Source organism: Aegilops tauschii, chromosome 1 (assembly GCF_002575655.3).
Source record: "Aegilops tauschii subsp. strangulata cultivar AL8/78 chromosome 1, Aet v6.0, whole genome shotgun sequence".
Lineage (NCBI taxonomy): Eukaryota > Viridiplantae > Streptophyta > Magnoliopsida > Poales > Poaceae > Aegilops > Aegilops tauschii.
The window spans coordinates 267,801,853-267,824,189 of NC_053035.3; the positions used below are offsets into that span (position 1 = coordinate 267,801,853).

The 22,337-nt window shown below is 47.8% G+C and overlaps 1 protein-coding gene across 1 annotated transcript; it reads right to left on the bottom strand.

Annotated features, from left to right (window-relative positions):
- Positions 1–386: 386 nt before the first annotated feature.
- Positions 387–5,606, bottom strand: LOC109732428 (probable trehalase). Its single transcript, XM_020291603.4, has 11 exons — positions 4,629–5,606; positions 3,995–4,114; positions 2,907–3,022; positions 2,716–2,816; positions 2,498–2,607; positions 2,273–2,345; positions 1,915–2,082; positions 1,725–1,812; positions 1,412–1,529; positions 1,095–1,308; positions 387–795 (listed from the first exon to the last, which is right to left on the bottom strand). Exons 1-11 carry the CDS (start codon positions 5,492–5,494, stop codon positions 706–708), a joined length of 2,064 nt encoding a protein of 687 aa, XP_020147192.3. The 5' UTR covers positions 5,495–5,606; the 3' UTR covers positions 387–705.
- Positions 5,607–22,337: the final 16,731 nt, after the last annotated feature.

The following is a 22,337-nucleotide window of genomic DNA, read 5'->3' on the forward strand; positions in this document are numbered from 1 at the left end:
ACGTTTTTGTAGGTTACCTTTTATTGGAAACAAAAGGAGTTGGTGAACCAAAATTATACTCAACCATTAGTTGAGGGACCAAAAGTACACTTATAGGACCTGTATCTCGTACTCTGATTACAAATTGCATGAAAATCCTATATGGAGTAGTTCATGAATGCATTATTTGGGGTAATAGTAATCAAAAAGGTTCGTAAGCAACCAGAGGTAATCCCTGTCTTAATGCTATAATCCATGTTCAGCAAATTTCAGAGTCCACAGACTGAGCTTACTAGTAAGCTCTAGACATGGATCCAGCACTAGTATAAAGCATTTAACAAGCAGGATTTGACCCGCTTGGCTGCAGCGTGGACAACTGTTAAACTTCACTCTGTACCACAAGAATGTAAATATATGTACTGTACTTCTGATAGTGATACCTCGTACAAGGTCGTTTACAGTGTAAACAGCAGAAGAATGCCCGGCGACTGTCGGGGAACAGTTCGCCGGCTATAACCTTAGTTACAACAAAGAGCAACTGCACGCTGTCATTTTGTAACAAAAAGAATAGACTAGACACACAATCAATCAAGGGCTCAGTCAATTAGTTGCTTAAGAAAGTTCAGCAGAAGGGCTCTTCCATAGATTTTTGGCGTGTAGGGCTCTTCCATAAATTTTTTGGCGTGTGCACATTTTTCTTCTGATAAGGTGGCTTGCTTGATCTCATCAGGATGGGCAGCCTATTTCCTTGTCATGGGACCATCCCAACTCTTCCAAAAATGCTAATAATACACCATTTGACCAACCAAAACCAGTCTGCAGAATGATATCCAACGGCCTCAAGTTAGAATTTCAGATGGTAGTTGGAGGAGAGGAGATACTCCGTATTTGTGGTTATGAGGAAACAAGGCTAGCAAAATAAGAACCTTGGTAGTATTTGTGGTTTTGAGGCAACAAGACTGGCAAAATTAGAGCCTTGGTAATTAGAGCTTACAACAAACTATGGACGAATAAATTGTGTAAGGTTCACCATTTATCAAGTACAAACATGCTTCATCATATTGTGAACACAAATGAAGGGCTTTTACTTTCATTCGTAACATACAAGTCCATACCTGTGGTTTGTATTCCCCGCCTCCTCCGGATTTTCCGCAGGCCTCGACGTCGTACTTCTCATGCATTGCGCCGCTTGATTTGTAGGCTGCATAGTTTGTTCTCACCCACCTCGTGGCGATGTCCTCAGCAAATTCTTTTGCTTCTGTTGAACCAGAGTTCAGCAATCCCTCAGCTATCAGATGCTGCAATGGTGCCCATCCATTTGGAAAATCCCTGTTTAATTACCAGAATACCAGTTTTAAAGAAGGGACGCCAAATAATTTCCTGTGCCAGGCAGAGTTTTACGATCTCTAATAAACCATTTCAGGAAACTAACCATTGTTGCCCTGTATTGGATACTGAAGTTGCTATTCCTGCAGGACAGACCAACCCTGATGTTTGGAGGCTTCTCATGACTCTCACTGATTTCGCTTCATCCAGAAATGGCCCCAAACCTGGTTAAGTTCCAGACAATCATAATCAGTGGCGAGCAACAAAAGGGTGAATGTTCAGAGAGTTACGTAATCGCTGTTATTATTATTTTTAGGGAAACATGCTGCTATTATACTTTTCGGTACTTCCTGTCTGTCACTGCACCATTAGGCATGAGAAGATAAAACACAGGGAAACAGGGAACATACAGTACGCACCTGAATTATGTGCATTTAACCACAAGGGTACGAAGTTAGAAGCAAAGATGTTGTGGTTTTGTGACTTCGATTCCCACTTGTAGGGTCCCTGGACAATAGTAATAATGTATCAAGTTAATACAACCAGAAAAAAGTCACCACAGTCGGACATGATTATAGGAGATCAAGCTGATTTACTCTACGAGATCACCTGGCAATTTCCATCAGTGGGAAGCCAGTAGTCAAGCCACTGTTCCATCTCAGAATTCCACAAAAGGGACTCGATTGCCGTATGGCGTGCTTTTGAAGCCTGTGAGAAAAGTTCTGCAGTTGCCTTCTCTCCAATGAGTTCAGCAAAGACCGCTATGTCCCGTTCCATCTGTATTGTGAATTAAGGTAAGGATCATTTAACACTTACGGACATTATTACTCGTAAGTCGTAACAGCTAAGAACTTCTTGCCCAATAAGCATCTTCCAAGCTAAGGTGTAGCATAATAGAGTAAAATACGACGTTGAACCGAATGATACATGCTAAATATTGATTATAATGATTAGGTCCATACCTTACCTTGCATATGAATGTGTTCAAGTCCACAGGTATAACGAATGTTGTTACCAAGGTTGTCATATCAGTTGAATTGCTGCACAAGTGAATGAAACCATCATTATAAACAGCACGTGGTACACATTATGATTTTGATCCCAGTGGAGCTCTTTTGGCACCACATCACTTAATCAACAGAAGATTCAGCATTCGTTTTATTGGTAATTCACGAGTTACAGAACATCCAACCTCATCCATCGAGAGCTAAAATCCCATCCCGATTCAGCCGCTGAAGCAATCTGGTGGTATAATTTTTCCTTGGCAGCCGTAGAATTAAGCTTTGAGGCCAGTTCCTCATCCTGAAAACAGCAGAGACTGCATATTTAGTTTATCCTTTGACATGGCAAAACTTTCACTGCGACCAGCATAGTTAACAACACAATAACAACCAAAGTAAAAGACTTTACAATTGTTGCACTTTCTGGCCTAGGTTTGTTCCACATGGCCTGGTAACGACTCAAATTATGCAGCCGTCCATGATTGTCCATTATTTCCACGTTGTGAAGCTCTGCGTAAAAACCATTGTACAGGGGAACTGAATTTTAACCATGTGAGGTTGTAAAAGGGGATGCTAAAATATGGGTTTTATGCCTGCTACCTGATACCCAGAAGCTATGCTCTTTCAGCAAAGAGGGGAATGCTCTCCTCACAAGGCCCAAATCACCTGTTGCCGTGTATAATTCCAAAACCATCGAGCTCAAAAGTGGTGGTTGGCTGCACAGTGAAAGCATATATCAGGTGACCAACATATAGCCACATGAATGCATTATAAGTTTTTTTGTACTTCATTTGGAAGATGACCCCAAAATTATTTTATTATTTTGACAAGAGAAGATGGCACCAGTAATAAATATAATATTACAATAAAGTTACGAACTTTCTCAGGTAGAGAAGACAATGTGAACTTTCCTAGCAGGTGATGAGTGACACGGCAGAAATAAGAGTGAACTGCACTTAATTTGCACCGGGTAGACTTTCACTTTGCACTAGTTTTTGCAAAAAATTCCACTTGCTCAGTTGAGTTGGATACAATAATATTGCACTTCGCACAAGTATCTTCAAAAAACATGCATATCATTTTTCTATTTCTTATTTTAAAATTGTGATTATACATTAGCATTATGTGGTGAAGTACACACCTATAAATTTTGGTTGAAAAATATTATCACTTGCAATCTAAAAATAACAAGTATATGCTCTTTTTCAGATGTGTTTTTTTACAAAAACTTTATAGGCATATAGTTCAACACATAATACAATACACTTTTCAGATTTTATATGTATTTTTTTACGAGGCATGATACATGATACTCCCTCCATTCCATAATGTGGTGCCTATAGGTTTTTTTTCAAAAGTCAAACTTTCCAAACTCTGACCACATTTATAGAAAAAATCATGTACATTTATAATGTCAGATGCACATCAATGGATACGTTATGAGTTATATTTTCATATTCTGTATGCTTGGTATTGTAGATGTAGATTGTTTTCCCTATATAAACCCGGTCGAAATTTGTTAATTTTGACTTTTCAGAAAATATATATGCTACATTATGGAACGGAGGGAGTACGAAGTGCAATATTATGATAAAAAAGCCAAAAACCATCATGCAAAAAATAGAAAAAAATCTCTGCGTTGTACATGCATGCAAATCAAACAGTGGGAGGAGAGATGGAGTTGTCACCTTCGATTAGTGTAGTAGGATCTGGCACCGTTGAGAACAAACCCATATTCCTCCACGAGGTACACAAGATTGAGCACGATGTCCTTTGCCGTGTCGTACATTTTGCTCACCAGCAAGCCCCTGCATGCATGCATCAACCCAGGCAGAAGTCAAACATCTACTACACCACACTGTCCTTTTGTGTGTGTGTGTGTGTGTGTGGGAATATACTACACAACCTACCCTGTCGGTGTACCGGGACAACCTACGCTAACCAAGGACGGACGGATCAACCTCAGTGGATCCTCGATTGGGACAAATTTTAATGGAGCTAGCGGTCCCCGGCCGGCCCTGCGCCGGTCAGCGAAGCACCACGTCCCATCCCATATAAAAACAAACCAGCCGCCCACACTCCCACACAGTATGCTTCCTTTGATTACGTGACAAAGGTGAAGAGACAAGTGAGCTAGGGGAACTCCACCACGTAAGCCCGAAACAGTCAAAAGGGCAACCTACCTAGCTACTTCTGTCTTCTAGTAGTAAGTACTCCGTAGCTGACAAGTGGAAGAACACGTGAAGCTACTTTGAGAGGTTCGTGGACGACCAATAATGGAGGGGCCGAGAGGAATACGAGGTGTATGGAGTAGGCACGGACCTGACGACCCAGTACGAGTCCCAGTAGTAGACCTCCCGGAACCTGGAGCCCGGCACGACGACCCTGCCGGGCAGCGGCAGCAGGGTGTGCCGGTCGGGCCGCGCCGCGACGGACGGCGCCACCCGCCGCGCCAGGTCCTTCCACAGCGCGTGCACCTGCAGCGCCCACGCCCGCGCCTCGCCGCTCGCGACCCTCGGCAGGAACCCGCGCGGCTCGGCCTCGAAGTCCGGCGGGTCGGCCTCCACCAGGTCCGACCCCGCCCGCGCGAAGTACCGGGCCAGGAACGCCTCCATCTCCCCCCGCGTGGTCACCGTCGCGAGCGCGGCCTCCGCGGCGGCCCGGTCGGCGCCGGGCGCGAGCGGCAGGTCGACGTAGAGCTTGGGGTCGAAGTCGCGCGGCCCCAGCGCGCGCAGCGCCTCCGACTGCACGCGCTGCAGCAGCGCGAGCAGCGCGCGGGCGCCCTCGTCGCGATCTCCCTCGCCGGCGGCGGCGTGGACGGTCTCCATCTGCGCTGCGCGGAGCAGAGAGACGAGGAGGAGAACGGGCAGTAGTAGAAGATGGCGCGGAGGCGGGGCCATTCGATGATGAGAGGGTTTTCTGTTCTGTTGCGGAATTTGCGGGGGCGTGACGTCCGTGTCCTGTTGAGACGGTTCCGCTTCCGTACGGCGGCGAGCGAGGCGACGGGGGCGCGGCGGACTCTTCCTCTCCCCTCCGGCGGTTGGCTGATGGAAAGCGGAAACGATAATTTTGCTGGCGGTTTGGGCTTTGCGTGCGACGCGTGGGTTTTTATTCGGAACGGGGGACAAGGCGCCTGCCGACCTGGGCCGGCCGTTGGGATCGATGCCCTGTGAACGAACTTGTCGCATGTGTAGCAGTTGGGCTTCTCTTTTCTTTTTCGTTGGTGGCTCGCTGGCCTCCACGTCGGTCCGCGGTGGCGGTGGCCGGATACCATCGCGGCGGCAGGGGAGGGGGACGCCGCGCCGCCCATCATGGAGGCAAAATTTCATGTTTTGACTCTTTCGGCATATAAAAGCGAAATCTGCCCCGGTATCAATTTTTTTTGAGATTTGACCCTTTTACTACCGCCGGAGGCCCTGGCGGTAGGTACGTACAGGCTACCGCCGCCCCTCGTGGCGGTAGGTTCCCTAACGCCGTCTGGCTGTTAACAGCCACGTGGCAAAGGGACCTACCGCCGCCGGCTATGGCGGTAGGCTCTTGCAACCTACCGTCAGGCTCTCTGGCGGTAGGTTCCTGGATAAGGTTGTGAGGGCATGGGGATGTGCTGCTCCCCACCCACTCATTCACCCCACTCTTCTTTTCGAGCTCAAGCTCTCTCCCCCTCTCCCCCCCCCCACCAAAACACCCACTAGATCCCCCTCCATTGCTTGAGATTTCGCAGATGGATTGAGATCATTTGCATCACCCAAGGTATCTCCCCCATCCCCCCTTCATTTGGTTGGTTCAAATCATGCATTTTGCTCATTTTGTTGGAATCACTAGTTCATGATTTTGTTGTGGTGAAATCAATATATATGATGCATTTAGGGTAATGTTTGTGTTTTGACAATGTATTGTGTCACTAGCATTGTTTGGGTAGTAAGAAATATCATTTAAGGTTTTGTTAGGGTTAGGTATAATGACATGGTTAGGGTTAAGGTTATGGTTATGGTTATGGTTAAGTAAATGCCTATATGACGAACATTATGGTTATAGTTTAATTAGGGTTTTGTTAGAGTAGTTACCTCTCGAATTATAGCTCGATCTACTCCTAGGGTTATAGTTTTTGTCAAGAGACGGTTATGATTTTTGCCTTGGATGACCGTTATAGTAATCCCTCGACTTGTAGGATGGGATCGATCATCTTTGTTGAGACTTCCGCGGAGGCGGCGGCGAAGCGTGAACGTGCAGTCATTGAGGAAAAGATGGACTTGTGGGTCAAAGCCGTTGATGCATTGAATGCGGCTTGTAGAGATTTTTCAAAGTATTATGTGTCGAAGTGCGACGATGCCAAAGTTAAGTTATACCAAGCTAAAGAGAAAAACATAAGCAACCTCAAGAAGCAAGAGAAAATTCATAGACGCGCTCTTGCAAGGCAAATTGCATTGTGTGGAACAAGGGATGAAGTGAATGAGATGGACTTTAACAACCCTGGCCAGATCATTGATTGGCTAGTTAGGCAACCATCATTGGCGATACTTAGTCGGGCAACTCATTGGGCTTGGGTCCGTGAAAGAAATGATATCATTTGTTGCAACCCCGGGCCGTACGACAAAGATGTCTTGTTGATGGAGTAGTAGAGGGGGTTGAAACAAATGACGTTGTAGTGTCATTTGGACTGTAATGACATGTACCCTTATCATTTATGTAACCTATGTCATTTGAACCAGTGAGAACATTATGTAACCTAGGTCATTATAAATAAGTTATGCTTTGTGTTTGTATTGTATCATTTGATTTGAGTTATGGTTTGTTCCATTTCATGTAGCATGGAAAACATGACCCCGGAGCAGATGAAGAAAGTATATGAGAAGTGTTGTGACATTGCATCTAAGAGTCTGGCGGTAGCGTCTGAGAAGATTGTAGCGGAGCGAGAAGTTGGTATCAAGAGGGAGCTTGAAGCATGGTTCAAGAGCAATGATGAGGTGTTTGCTGCCATGATGGATTTCAACAAGTATCCATTCATGGAGGAACCTTCTGATCTTAAGGAGAGAAAAGTTTTCCGTAGGCTTGTGAAAGAAAAACAGAAGATACTTAATGAGCTACATGAGAAGGAATATGCTTGCAGACATTCTGTGGCAACGGAGATCTTTTTCTCTGTGAACATAGAAGAATTCCGCGAGCTGGACTTGAGGAAACCCGGACAGGTCATTGGATGGGCAATCACACAAGGCAAGTCATAGATTCCGAAACGCCGTGCTCGATGGGCCTGGTTCGGCGAAACGAAAGGTGTGTTGGAGAATTGGGCGGGATCGTCGGATTATCAACTGAAGCCTAATCCTGATCGTGATGCACAAATTGAACGTCTTATTTAGATCTTTTTTTCTGAAGTAGAAAACGTATGCTCGAGCTTGAGCTTTGTAGATTGAACTCATGTCATTCGAATCGCTAGATGTTTTAAGTGAGTTGAACAAGTGTCATTTGTGGATGTAATGAACTATGCTCAGTTATGTATGTCTTTGCTACTCGATCATTTGTGGATGCTTAGTTCATAAAAGTTTGTAAGAAATGGAAAGGCAAAGGGCTATAAAATAAATGAAGGACATGGATCAGCACCCTACCGCCGTAGGCTCCGACGGTAGGGTGACCAACCCTACCGTCAAAAGAATGGCCTACTTGGTCACAGAGAAAAATGGCTGTTAGGGTGGCCAATCCTACCGCCAGGGCTTATGGCGGTAGGTCGCTACCACCAAACGTGACGGCGGTAGGGTGGCCAACCCGCCAAAAAATGCCCGATTTGGTCATAGGAGAAGCAGCAGAGCAGGCGTTTGGTTGGCCACCCTACCACCGTCGCCCTTGGCGGTAGGATAGCCAACCCTACCGCAAAACAGGGGGGACAGTTTGCGTTCCAGCAGTTTTGCTGTTGGGATTCGTCGCTTACCACCAGGCCTTATGGCAGTAGGGTATCATAACCTACCGCCAGGGTTTAGGGTGGTAGGGTGCAAAGCAGAGCAAAAGTTTACTCTGTTTTCCATCGTGTTCAACATTTCTAATTGACAACAAAAACGGCAGCATAACAGATGTAGTTCATGACATAGTTTCATCACCAGTTTCACAAATCAAAGACACAGTTCATCACATGTTTCTCGAATCGAAGGCATTCTTCATGACTAGTTTTTCGAAAGTAAGGCCTTATTGGGTCACACGAGGCCATTTTCCTTTCTTGTCGCGTGCCTCATCCTCCTCTTGGGCTTTAAGAGCCCTTGCAAGCTTTCTTGCTCTCTCCTCTTGACGAGCAATCTTCTCCTTGCGTGCCCTCTCCTCTTCACGCTTCTTTCGCTCCATCCTCTCCTTTTCACGATGCTCTTCATCCAAGCCTCTCTGAAATGCTTCTTCAAACAACCGCTGCCTCCTTAGACAATCTCGATGTTGATCTTTCTTAACATCTTCTGGCACATCTTGATCTATCCATGTGAAGTACTTACAAAGTGGAGGCGGTGACTACGTACGAATAAAGAACAAATGTGGTCATTAGTAAGATGGATTCAATGGTTGAATTCTCTTTGAACTTGAACATGTTGGAAATATGCCCTAGAGGCAATAATAAATGGTTATTATTATATTTCTTTGTTCATGATAATTGTCTATTGTTCATGCTATAATTGTGTTATCCGGAAATCGTAATACATGTGTGAATACATAGACCACAACGTGTCCCTAGTAAGCCTCTAGTTGACTAGCTCGTTGATCAACAGATAGTCATGGTTTCCTGACTATGGACATTGGATGTCATTGATAACGGGATCACATCATTAGGAGAATGATGTGATGGACAAGACCCAATCCTAAGCATAGCTCAAAGATCGTGTAGTTCGTTTGCTAGAGCTTTTCCAATGTCAAGTATCTTCTCCTTAGACCATGAGATCGTGCAACTCCCGGATACCGTAGGAGTACTTTGGGTGTGCCAAACGTCACAACGTAACTGGGTGACTATAAAGGTACACTACGGGTATCTCCGAAAGTGTCTGTTGGGTTGGCACGGATCGAGACTGGGATTTGTCACTCCGTATGACGGAGAGGTATCTCTGGGCCCACTCGGTAATGCATCATCATAATGAGCCAATGTGACTAAGGCGTTAGTCACGGGATCATGCATTGCGGTACGAGTAAAGAGACTTGCCGGTAACGAGATTGAACAAGGTATTGGGATACCGACGATCGAATCTCAGGCAAGTAACATACCGATTGACAAAGGGAATTGTATACGGGATTGATTGAATCCTCGACATCGTGGTTCATCCGATGAGATCATCGTGGAACATGTGGGAGCCAACATGGGTATCCAGATCCCGCTGTTGGTTATTGACCGGAGAGGCGTCTCGGTCATGTCTGCATGTCTCCCGAACCCGTAGGGTCTACACACTTAAAGTTCGGTGACGCTAGGGTTGTAGAGATATGAGTATGCGGAAACCCGTAAGTTGTTCGGAGTCCCGGATGAGATCCCGGACGTCACGAGGAGTTCCGGAATGGTCCGGAGGTGAAGAATTATATATAGGAAGTCCAGTTTCGGCCACCGGGAAAGTTTCGGGGGTTATCGGTATTGTACCGGGACCACCGAATGGGTCCCGGGGGTCCACCGGGTGGGTCCACCTATCCCGGAGGGCCCCATGGGCTGAAGTGGGAAGGGAACCAGCCCTTAGTGGGCTGGGGCGCCCCCCATGGGCCTCCCCCCTGCGCCTAGGGTTGGAAACCCTAGGGTGGGGGGGCGCCCCACTTGACTTGGGGGGTAAGTTACCCCCCTGGCCGCCGCCCCCCCTCCAGATGGGTTCCAGGCCGGCGCCCCCCCCTCCCAGGGGGCCTATATAAAGGGGGGGAGGGAGGGCAGCAACATTACAGCCTTGGGCGCCTCCCTCCTCCCCTGCTACACCTCCCCCTCTCGCAGAAGCTCGGCGAAGCCCTGCCGAGATCCCGCTACATCCACCACCACGCCGTCGTGCTGCTGGATCTCCATCAACCTCTCCTTCCCCCTTGCTGGATCAAGAAGGAGGAGACGTCGCTGCACCGTACGTGTGTTGAACGCGGAGGTGCCGTCCGTTCGGCACTCGGTCATCGGTGATTTGGATCACGGCGAGTACGACTCCATCAACCACGTTCATTGGAACGCTTCCGCTCGCGATCTACAAGGGTATGTAGATGCACTCCTTTCCCCTCGTTGCTAGTATACTCCATAGATGGATCTTGGTGAGCGTAGGAAAATTTTAAAATTCTGCTACGATCCCCAACAGAACAACTTACCGGCGGTACACCATCGGCGTGAGCTGGACAAGGACGATCGTAGGCATAGTTGGGACAAACAAAATATCTTCTTCCTTCCGTCCATGATTTCTTGCGGTCGGTGGATACTTAACTTTGCAAACATCTCCACACCAACATGATGGAGTTCTCATATCTTTGTCCTTCACCTTATCCAACTCGGCGTCTGTCCACCTGTCCGGCATGTCCTCGCGGTTAGCACACGGTGGCCTCGTCACGGAACCGGAAGAAGCCATGCCTATAAAGACAAATTTGGTAGTTAGTAAAGTAAAATAACATGTATGTATGCAAGAAAAACAAATAAACAAGACCAAATAACAAGTACCATTCACATTATTTCAACCATCTGGGTTAAGCAAGATGTCAATAGGCCTTCCTCTATCATCCCTTCTCGTCCTACGACCACGGCCACCGGTACCCGACCGTTCCCCACGCCCTCTAATATTGTCTCCTCGTCCACTACCGCCAAGATTCGTCCGTCCTCCACGCGCACCACTCCTGGCTCCTCGTCCACTACCACTCCTACCTCCTCGTGTGCCACCGGTACCTCCTCTTCGGGCACCACTTTGACTAGTGGGATCTGTAGTGTTGGCATCGGTCCGTGGCTTTTTGGCGCATTTCCTAACATTGTGTCCCGGCTCGTCACATTTACCACAACTATTGATGTCCGGTGCCTCCATGAAATGGCCGCTACCAAATTGTTTCATTCCGGTGTATCCAGCTAGGTCATCCATGTCACCCCTAAACCTCTTCTTCTTCTTCCCTTTGTAGGCACCATGAGTTCGGGGTCGGGGACGATGTGTGGCCCATCATACTCAGGCCACTGTGTCTGATCTAGGAAGGGATGAAACCTAGGAGCCCATGTCAACCTCGTCCGTTCCAATGTAACTCATGCAACCGCAAGGTGGTACCATCGGATACTTTCAAGTTTCTGAACCTTGCGGCGGTCATCACATGCGAGCAAGGCCAATGATACTTGTGAGGTCTCTCGCACTGACACCACTGGGTCTTGAGGCGTACCTCATACGCTACTCCACCGTACGTCATGCCGTCCCTTGTTGTGCCACCCGGCTCATTGACTTGGTAGATTTGTTCTTTTTCATTGAAACTAATGATTTGTTGACGCCACGACTTGCGCGCTTGATGCTTCAACCAATCCTCAACTTTGAAGGGAATTTACATTTTCTCACCTATTCATTTGGCCGTCTCTTCGTAATGCCTTAGAAAATACTCGTTGAGCTTGAAGAAGGTATATTTCACTATTGCAGTGACCGGCAAGGAACGGACACCCTTGAGAACATTGTTGAAGCATTCCACCGTGTTACTTGTCATGTCTCCGTATCGGAAACCTCCTTCGTCGTAAGCACGTGACCACTTATGCTTCTCCGGAAAATACCTTGTCAAGAATTCTCTCCCTCATTTGTTCTTCTCCAACGCCTTGAATAGCTTATCATAGCGGCTTTGGAATGTGTCGGTGTTGAATGCCACACAAACATGGGTAAGATCTTTGCAAAACTCCTTACTCTTGCATGCACGGTAAAAGTTTGCCACGAAATGTCTCATGCACCAACGGTGTTGGAGCTTTGGATAGCCTCGAATGTCAACTTCTATTGCTTTGAGAATACCATGATGGCGATCCGATATGATGCACACCTCTCTTTTGGGGCCAATCACCTTCGTCCTCACATGATCCATAAACCACTCCCAATTATCATCGTGCTCGGAAGGCACCAATGCAAATGCCACTGGCAACACATTGTCATTGGACGAGTGGGCCATTGCTACCATGCATCAACGTGCCCTTGTACTTTCCGGTCAAGAACGTGCCATCAATTGACAACATGGGGCGGCAATGCCTAAATGCATCGATGCATTGCCCAAAGCTCCAAAAAGCTCGATGAAACACTCCCTCGATTGACTCGACCCTATGGCGCATGCCCGGGTTCCGATGAGCAATGGCTCCCAACATTCTCGGAAGAATGTTGTACGCGGCGACATAATCACCATGCAACATCCTTATAGCGTTTGCCTTGGCCATCCACGCCTTTCCATACTTGACCGGGTACCCGAATCGTTCGAAGACCGAACTCATGAGGAACTTCACCTTCACGGTTGGATCATGGGATATCTCATTCAACAATTTATAGCCTAGATACTCGGACGTGAGTTGGCGGTGTCCCTTGCTTCGGTCCGCTTTCTCCGGCGGTATGCACTTGTGGGTGGCCACACAACTCTTGAACTCCCATTGCCCGGTTTCCTTGATCTTTCTTCCATGGACCTTCCATGGGCAACCTTCTTTGTCACATTTGATGGTGTAGCGCAATTTTTTGTTGGAATGACCAACAACGAACGGCCTATGGTTCCGAATGGCATAGTCACTCAACCATATCTTGAACTCTTGCAAACAACCAAACTTGATCCCTTTCTTCAAATGAGCATTCTCATCCTCACCCGGTGGCCTTGGATCACCCATCCTCGGGCAAGGTGATGGTTCGACCAAGCCCAACCTCATGCCACCATCAACAACGGCATTGCCGGCAAGACTAAGATCAAGAAACAAAGAGGGTCCTCTTTCCTTGCCATTGACCTTCTTATAAATTTGATTTTCTTGTGGCATGAATCCATCCTCATCCAATTCTTCCGGTGGACCCTCATCATCCGACTCATACCTACACATACGGCTATAAGGGAGGTTCCGGTCCATGTCTTGTTGATGCACAATGACATCCAAGTCACCAATGGGATGTAATGAATCTCTTCTTCTTCTGCATACACATCATCTTGAGCAATAGCATCTCCATCAACATGAGCAATGGTATCTTCATCAACATGAACATTTGCATGTTCATCAACATGAGCAACGGCCTCATCTCCAACATGATCATCACCTAGAAGAACTATGGCTCTAGCATTGATGTCCTCTTCATTTGGTTGGCTACTTGGTGGTTGGCTAGCCGCACTGTGGTCATACACCACGACAACATCATGTATTGGGAAGGACACATTCCGGTTCAAGTCGAGTAGTGGCCGAGGAACTTCAACCTTTGTGGCAAATAACTCTAATGACTTGTCTTGTGATCCCTCAACTTTCTCCTTATACACATCCTAATGCAATTGAGAGGTGATGGACATACTCTTTAATCGGGATTTTACTCCCACTCCCACATCATATCGCCCAACAAGCTTCACACCATCACTTGGGTTAATCCAATCGAGGACGCTTCTCACTTTCACGACAATATCATCATAGCTCGGGCTTGTGTCAAAAACCATGGCCTCCTCCCCTTCGTCGGCATTTCCATCCATGAAAGCCGCCTTGTCCAAATAATGCACATTCACTAGTTTATCCATCTAAAAACAATGGAACAAAATTGAGTCATCCATGGACCGGTCATTTCATATGGATGAACTATCTAAAATATAAGATTTTGAATCTAACAACTAGTATACCTGAATCATAGCACTAACCCTAACCCTAACCTAACTAAACCCCTAACCCTAACACTTACGCTAGCTTGCCACAACAAAGAGTGACACATATTACTTAGGTCAACCATAAATACACCATAAATGCACCATAAATGCACAATAAATGCTAAACTAGAGGAAGAACTAGGGGGTTGCAAAACTTGTTGATTCCAACAAAAGTAGATGATTTGAACCAACCGAATGAAGGGGGGATGGGGGAGGTACCTTGGGTGATGCAAATGGCTTCGATCCAAGGGGCAAATCTCAAGCAATGGAGGGGGGTTCTAGTGGGTGCTTGGGTGGGGGAGAAGAGGGGAGAGAGTGAGAGCTCGGGGAAGAAGATGAGTGGAGTGGGTGGGTGGTGAGTGGACCCCACCAAACCTTATCCTCCAGGACCCTACCGCCAGACACCTCGGCGGTAGGGTGTCGGAGCCTACCGCCAAGGCTGGCGGCGGTAGGTCCCTTTGCCACGTCAGCGCCCGTTAATGGCCAGACGGCCGTCAACGGAACCTACCACCATGAGGGGCGGCGGTAGCCTATACGTACCTACCGCCAGGGCCTTCGGCGGTAGCTAAAAGGGTCAAATCTCGAAATTTTTCCATACCGGGGTCAGATCTTGATTTTATACGCCAAAAGGGTCAAAACACGAAATTTTGCCACCATGGACGGATGACATATGATACGCTGGTCAGTGGTGACGGCGCCTGCTTTGCGTTGTTGGACGTGATGAACAATGGAAGCGAAAAAAGTCATATGCTCGATCAAACATGTAGGCGTGGGAGAATTGAGGCTATTGCTCACATACGTTTAGTCCAATGATGGCTATGGTGGTGCCGCCTCACACGCATCATCCTTGGTCCCCATGTGTTCATCTTTTTCTTTCTTCATCCCCTTCTTTTCCTCTCCCTTCTTACTTTTCCTTCTTTTCCATTGAAGAGCCAGCCTCCTCTGCAAGCTTCACCTGATGCATGCAAGCAACGGTCCTGCTGCCACCGTGGCATCCGAGCCTAGTTGCCGTATGGGGCATCACCTTTGAGGCCACGCAATGGCCTTGCCCTTAGACGGCCTGATCACGTCAGTTTTTCTTTAGAGCAACTCCAATGGGCCGACCCAAACAGACGGCGCATTTGTCCGTTTTTTGTCCGTTTGGGTCGGCCGCCCGCCCGGCGTCCGCCCAGTTTTGCATTTGGGTCGGCAGTGCGCCCAACGCGCCGACCCATTTCATGTCCGCATTCAACTTTTAAAAAAAAGGCCCGCGATCGATCATGCCAGCGGCCATGTCTCATGCCGGCACCATGCCAGCGCTGGCATACAATGGCGGCTTCAGAAAATATCACCACAGTTCATGCTGGCGCACTCGCCAGCCAGCCGACACACATGCCAGCACACAAAAAAGGGGCGGGACTTGAGTTTGACCACGCCGTGGTCATGCCGGCATACAAAAAAGATGGCACTCGCCGCCATAGATCACTCGTCGTCGAACTTGAGCATGTCGGCCTGCATCTTCTCGAATCATGGCTTCTTCCTTGGTGACACGGTGTTGAGATCCACCTTCATGATCTCCACCCCGGTCATCATGCTCGCGAGAGCCACTTCTTTCTCCTTGGTGTTGGCGTTGGCGGCCTCGATCTCTAGCATCTTGGCTTGCTTCTCCACCTCTAGATTGAACATCTTGGCTTGCTTCTCCACCTCTAGATCGAACATCTTGGCTTGCTTGCCGGCGTCCAGCTCAAGCCTCCTCCTTTGGATCTCCATGAAAGCATCCATTTGCTCCGCCTTGAAACGTCGGCGCTCCTCCTCCCTTGAGTCCTTCTTATTCATCATGCCATCCACGCTTGCGATTAATTGATGTCTACTATGCAACCTTCCTCTTGTAGACGTTGTTGGGCCTCCAAGTGCAGAGGTTTGTAGGACAGTAGCAAATTTCCCTCAAGTGGATGACCTAAGGTTTATCAATCCGTGGGAGGCGTAGGATGAAGATGGTCTCTCGAGCAACCCTTCAACCAAATAACAAAGAGTCTCTTGTGTCCCCAACACACCCAATACAATGGTAAATTGTATAGGTGCACTAGTTCAGCGAAGAGATGGTGATAAAAGTGCAATATGGATGGTAGATATAGGTTTTTGTAATCTGAAAATATAAAAACAGCAAGGTAGCAAGCGATAAAAGTGAGCGTAAACGGTATTGCAATGCTAGGAAACAAGGCCTAGGGTTCATCTTTCACTAGTGCAAGTTCTCTCAACAATAATAACATAATTGGATCATATAACTATCCCTCAACATGCAACAAAGAGTCACTCCAAAGTCACTAATAGCGGAGAACAAACGAAGAGATTATTGTAGGGTACGAAACCACCTCAAAGTTATTCTTTCTGATCGATCTATTCAAGAGTTCGTACTAGAATAACACCTTAAGACACAAATCAACCAAAACCCTAATGTCGCCTAGATACTCCAATGTCACCTCAAGTATCCGTGGGTATGATTATACGATATGCATCACACAATCTCAGATTCATCTATTCAACCAACACAAAGAACTTCAAAGAGTGCCCCAAAGTTTCTACCGGAGAGTCAAGACGAAAACGTGTGCCAACCCCTATGCATAAGTTCACGAGGTCACGGAACTCGCAAGTTGATCACCAAAACATACATCGAGTGGATCACGTGAATATCCCATTGTCACCACAGATAAGCACATGCAAGACATACATCAAGTGTTCTTAAATCCTTAAAGACTCAATCTGATAAGATAACTTCAAAGGGAAAACTCAATCCATTACAAGAGAGTAGAGGGGGATAAACATCATAAGATCCAACTATAATAGCAAAGCTCGCGATACATCAAGATCGTATCGAATCAAGAACACGAGAGAGAGATCAAACACATAGCTACTGGTACATACCCTCAGCCCCGAGGGTGAACTACTCCCTCCTCGTCATGGAGAGCACCGGGATGATGAAGATGGCCACCGGAGAGGGTTCCCCTCTCCGGCAGGGTGCCGGAACGGGTCTAGATTGGTTTTCGGTGGCTACAGAGGCTTGCGGCGGCGGAACTCCCGATCTAGGTTATGTTCTGGGGGTTTCTGTATATACAAGAGGTTTTGGCGTCGGGAACAAGTCAGGGGGGTCTCCGGGCTGTCCATGAGGTAGGGGGCGCGCCCGGGGGGTGGGCGCGCCTCCCACCCTCGTGGGCAGCCCGGGACTCTTCTGGCCCAACTCTTTTACTCCATGGCCTTCTTCTGGTCCAAAAATAAGCTCCGTCAAGTTTCAGGTCAATTGGACTCCGTTTGGTTTTCCTTTTCTGCGATACTGAAAAACAAGGAAAAAACGGAAAACTGGCACTGGGCTCTAGGTTAATAGGTTAGTCCCAAAAATCATATAAAATAGCATATAAATGCATATAAAACATCCTAGATGGGTAATATAATAGCATGAATACTTCATAAATTATAGATACGTTGGAGACGTATCAGCGATCAAGGCATTGGTGGCCGCATCTCGCTTGTCCTCCTTCTTGGAGTTGGTCTTCCCCCGCGGCCGTGCCGGCTCGCCCTCCCCAACATCCGCCACGGCTTTCTTCCCCCCACGCGACTTGAGTGCGGCATATTGCGCCTTGAACTTCTCCTCGTCCTTGATGAACTGATAGCAATGGGAGAGGTTGAAGCACTTGCCATTGTGTTGAACCTTGAATGCCTCCAAAGCTTGAAATGCCTACAAAATGTTTCCATGCAAGCATATGGGCAAGTGATATGCAAATGAACACGCAAAGGATGAACTTGAGGACACAAAAGAGGGCGGCTTGCTAGCATACCATGTCTTGCATGCCGATGCCGCTCACGGGGCGGGCCTTGACACTCTCAAGAGTAGCGCAAAACTTGTTGCACTCTTGTTGGATCACCCTCGACCGCTTGAAAATGGAGACCCACTCGCGCGTGCTCACAAATTGGTAAGGCGGAAACTTCTTGCGCTCATGAAACTCTCGGTGAACATGAATCCAAAAGGTTGAATGCTTTTGCTCGGCGCCTGTCTTGGGGTCTTGTCCAATGTCTTGCCAACACTTGCAAAGAAGCTTGTCCTTGGCCGCCGTGTATGCCTTCGTGCGCTTGCTCTTGCACTTTGGCTTAGGACCGGCGGCTCGGTTCGCGAGCTCGTCCTCGAACAAAGGCTCCACTTCGATGTCGGGCTTGTCCTCTTCCTCTAGTCCGTAGTCGTCCGGGAACTCGTGGTTGAGGGGGAAGCCGTCCAGGTCGATGCCGACCTGATCACGCATGAAGGCCGCCTGATCGGGATCATAGCCAGCGGCCGGCGTGAACGCGCCGCGACTGTCCTAGCTTTGTGTCTCGTCGGGATCGTAGCCAGCGGCTGGCGTACCACCCTCGAAGATGAGGTTATGCATGTAGTCCTCGTCGACGGCGGACGACATTTCCTCGAACAGGTTGCGGGAGCACGGCGGCTGGCGGCTGCCGCGCGCGTTTCCTCGCGCCGCCGGATGACGAGCCACCGGCCACCGGGGTGGCGTTGAGGTCGATGGGCGCGAGCGCGGGCATGGAAGGCGCGACCACGCTCACGTCGGGCGAGCACTCCCCGGAGAGGCGGGAGGCCTGCGGGTAGACGTGGAAGCCGGGGATCGGGTTGCAAGCCGACGTGCAGGGCGAGTTGGGCAGCACCATCCGAGGAAACGCCAACGAGCCGGTGCTGGCCGCGGTGACGGCGGCTTGGGCGAGGCCGTGCTGGCTAGGGTTTAACCCTAGCATGTAGAGCGCCTCCCTCGTTGTCACCGCGACGCGGGCGTTGGTGACCTCCTGCTGCGCGGCGGCCTCATCCCTCGCGTCCGCGACGTGCCTCCAGCCCTTCCTCTTGGCCGACTCCCTTGCCCGCGGTTCAGGCATCAGCGCCTTCTTTGGCTTGGTCGCGGGGGCGGTCTTGCGCGGGCACGGGGCTTGCCTTTCCCGGAGGGGGCGGGGCCGCCGGACGAGGCGAGGGAGGCGAGGCCGGCGGCATCGTCGAGGTCGATGGCGTCATCCATGGCTGGTTGGGCCGGGAGCGCACACGGGCAGGAGTGTTTTTGGGGAAAAGGGGGGGGGAATGGTGGTGGCTGCCACCGACCGGCGGGCCCGAGGAGAAGAGTAAGCGCGCGCGCGTCCGTCTCGTGTCCGCGCCGATGCAAATCCGGCTCAAAATTGGGCCGGGAATGGGTCGCCATGCGGACGCCAAGCGGACATGCGTCCGTTTGGGTTGGCACATTGGGCCGTCTTTTTTGTCCGCGCCGACACAAACGGACGGCGGCGGACAAAATAGGTCGCCCCATTGAAGTTGCTCTTACACACAGTACAATCACACATGTTAACAGACATGCACATGCATCCACGTACATTCTATCATTATAAGCACTTATAACATACTGAGACGGCACACCATCTTAAAATTAACAAAGTTATTGCATGCACCTTGTAATCGTTGAGAACATACAATATATGTAGATTCGAGTAGTACAATGATGAAGATGAATTACAAAAGGAAAAAACTAACGCCCACACGTGTGACATCTTGCACATTGGGGCTGTTTGGTTGCTACCCTGAGAAAAATCTGCCTGGCCAGAGGAAAGCCGGACACTAGCCTGAACCTTGTTTGGTTGGCAGCCTGAGCATTCTTATAGCTAGCCTGACCTGAGCACACAGGCACACAATTAGCCGGAGTCAGGCCGCCAAAATCGGAGGCCTGAGCTTCAGGCACGCACATGCAAATATATTTTAATGGTTGATCAGTGGTTCACCCATGTTGCATGCAGCTAGCAATCATTGCACCTACCATTCTTTATCGAGTCAATTACATTGTTGGTGTCACAACTTGTCCTAATGTTCACTTTGGTACTACAAGTTGTGAGATACGTCAAAGTGGTGGAAAAACTTGGCTCAATCGTTCGCATACGGTGCTTTTCTCAGCTTCGTACGAATCAAGCGCTGACTAAGCAAGACAGCGTGGCGCGGGTCCCATTGGCAGTGACCAGAGGCCGTGGGCTGATGCGTTTGGCATGAGTTATCTCAGAAACCCCCTCAGATTTCACGTCTTTGACAAATAAGCCCCCGGGTTGGCTGTACACAGGTGGCCTTTCCTTATAACAGACAGACAAACAACAAAATATCTTGTTTTAACAGAAAAGAGCTTTCAAAGTTGTTCAGAACTTGCATAGTAGCCCACTGGCTACAAACAAAACAGTACCACCTACAGATTCTTGGTTCGAGTCCTAGAACCACCATTTTTTTATTTCTCATACTGTTAAAATTGTTCTAAATAGAATTTGCATAGCAAGGTTTCTGCACAACAGTTTCACAGAAATCATAGAGCAGAATATAGCATCATATAAAAAACTCCACATTTTTATTTCTCATACTGTTAAAATCGTTCTAAATAGAATTTGCAGAACAGTTTCACAGAAATCATGGAGCAGAATATAGCATCATATCAAAAACTCCAGAGGAAGCATTTCTATATGAAATGAAGTAAAATTTCAGAAAAGAAAACAGTTTCACAGAAATCATAGAGCACAGGATAACATCATATCATCTTCACACTAATCATAGTGCAAAGGATAGCATCATATCATCTTCAGAGAAGTCATACATGAACTAATTTAGAGAGGATAGCATCATATTCATTTGAGCATCCTACCAAAAGATATGTTCAGCTCCTGACATGTTTCAACTTAAGCAAAGGGCTAATTTAGTTCTAACAATCCAAAAAACAAAAGTTCATACATGAACTTGATTGCATTTTTTTCCAGTTCATTCATGAACTAATTTGATATGCAGCTTGCTCTATAAGGTCTGGAAATCATCAAGCCACTCCTCTTGTGGTGCATTTTGTGTCACTGGGACCTCCTCGGCTCGCACATATGATCTAGGTTCATCTGGTGGAAACATGATGTTCCACAACCCAGCTCCTGGTCCCGTCCTACCTCCTATGTGACCTCTCCCAGTCCCGCTGGAACGACCTCTCCAAGTCCCTCTCCCACTAGTTGTCCCAATCCCTCTCCCATTTCCTCTCCCAGGTGCTCTGCCTACTCCTGTGACATTTCCCCTGCCTCTTCCAATTGCTCTCCTCTTTCTCCCTCTTGCATTTTCAGCTGCCTGGTAGCTTGCTTCAGGGACATCTTCAGGAATGTCTTCTGTCACCCCTCTTCTTCTAACCCTGCCTGTTGCCATTGTTGTGGTAACCCTGGGAGGGGGTATGCTATCTCTAGCATTTGCAACAAAAGCTGATTCTGGAAGAGGTCCATGATCCATAACTGGCACATATGCTCTCCTCTCCTAAGTATGAAACAATACAGCAATTTTCAGATAGAGTTTTGCATGGTGAAATCAGAATTTAATGTTTTGTAGAAAAATCCTTACCATTTGTTGCATGAGAAACACCATTGACCCTGGTGTTTGAGTAGGATCCATGTGTGGGTGCACTGTATGTGGCATTATGTTCTTCAAAGAGTGCAAACAAAGTGTCAACGCTACGAGGTAGGGAGTAAAATTTAGAAAACATTATAGTAATTTTAGTTGCTTCCATCTTACTGAAATGATTGAAGGATCGTCATAATACTCTGCATCATCATCATCTCCATCATCTTCTGCAGGCTGAGGTGCATCCCTATTGTTCTCCTCCCACTTGTTGTGCCCTTTCTTATTGTGATCTGCTCTTCCACATAAAGAGCAATGCATGGACACACCATGCTTTGACAGCCTCTTCCCTCCATCTTTCATCTGCTTCTCCTCTGGATCTTTCTTCCTATTCCTCCTTGGTCTTCCCATGACCTTAGTGTACACAGGTGGATATACATCAACTCCATACATCTTTCTCCAATGCTCCTTGTCTCTCACTGGCTTTATGTTAAATCCATAAGCATTTTTGTAAGAATCCACAGAGTAGCATTCATGTACTAGAGTTGCAGGATCTATTCTCTCCTCTCTAGCACAAGCTATTGCATGGTGACATGGAATTCCGGACAAGTCCCATCTTTTGCAGTCACATGTTTCCATGTTCAAGTCCACAATGTAAGAATGGTTCATTGACACAACTTTGAAAACCTTCTGGCCAGCTCCAAATACCATGCAATTAGCAGCCCAGTCAGTAAATTTGTCAAGTTTTTTCTTAATCTTAGGGCACAATCTACCACTCCATTTCCTATCCAGGGCCACTTCCTTCTGCTTGTTGTAAATCCTTGCTGTTATCTTGTTGTTTATGTTATCCACCATAGATAAAATTGGTAATTCTCTTG

Bases quoted from the DNA above. Each gene is read 5' to 3' on its own strand.
- LOC109732428 (XM_020291603.4), bottom strand. From the start codon at position 5,494: ATGCGACAAGTTCGTTCACAGGGCATCGATCCCAACGGCCGGCCCAGG. The intron at 4,115-4,628 runs GTCCGTGCCTAC...GCATGCATGCAG, and splicing joins GACTCGTACTGGGTCGTCAG to GGGCTTGCTGGTGAGCAAAA. The intron at 796-1,094 runs GTATGGACTTGT...ATCATTCTGCAG, and splicing joins GCGGGGAATACAAACCACAG to ACTGGTTTTGGTTGGTCAAA.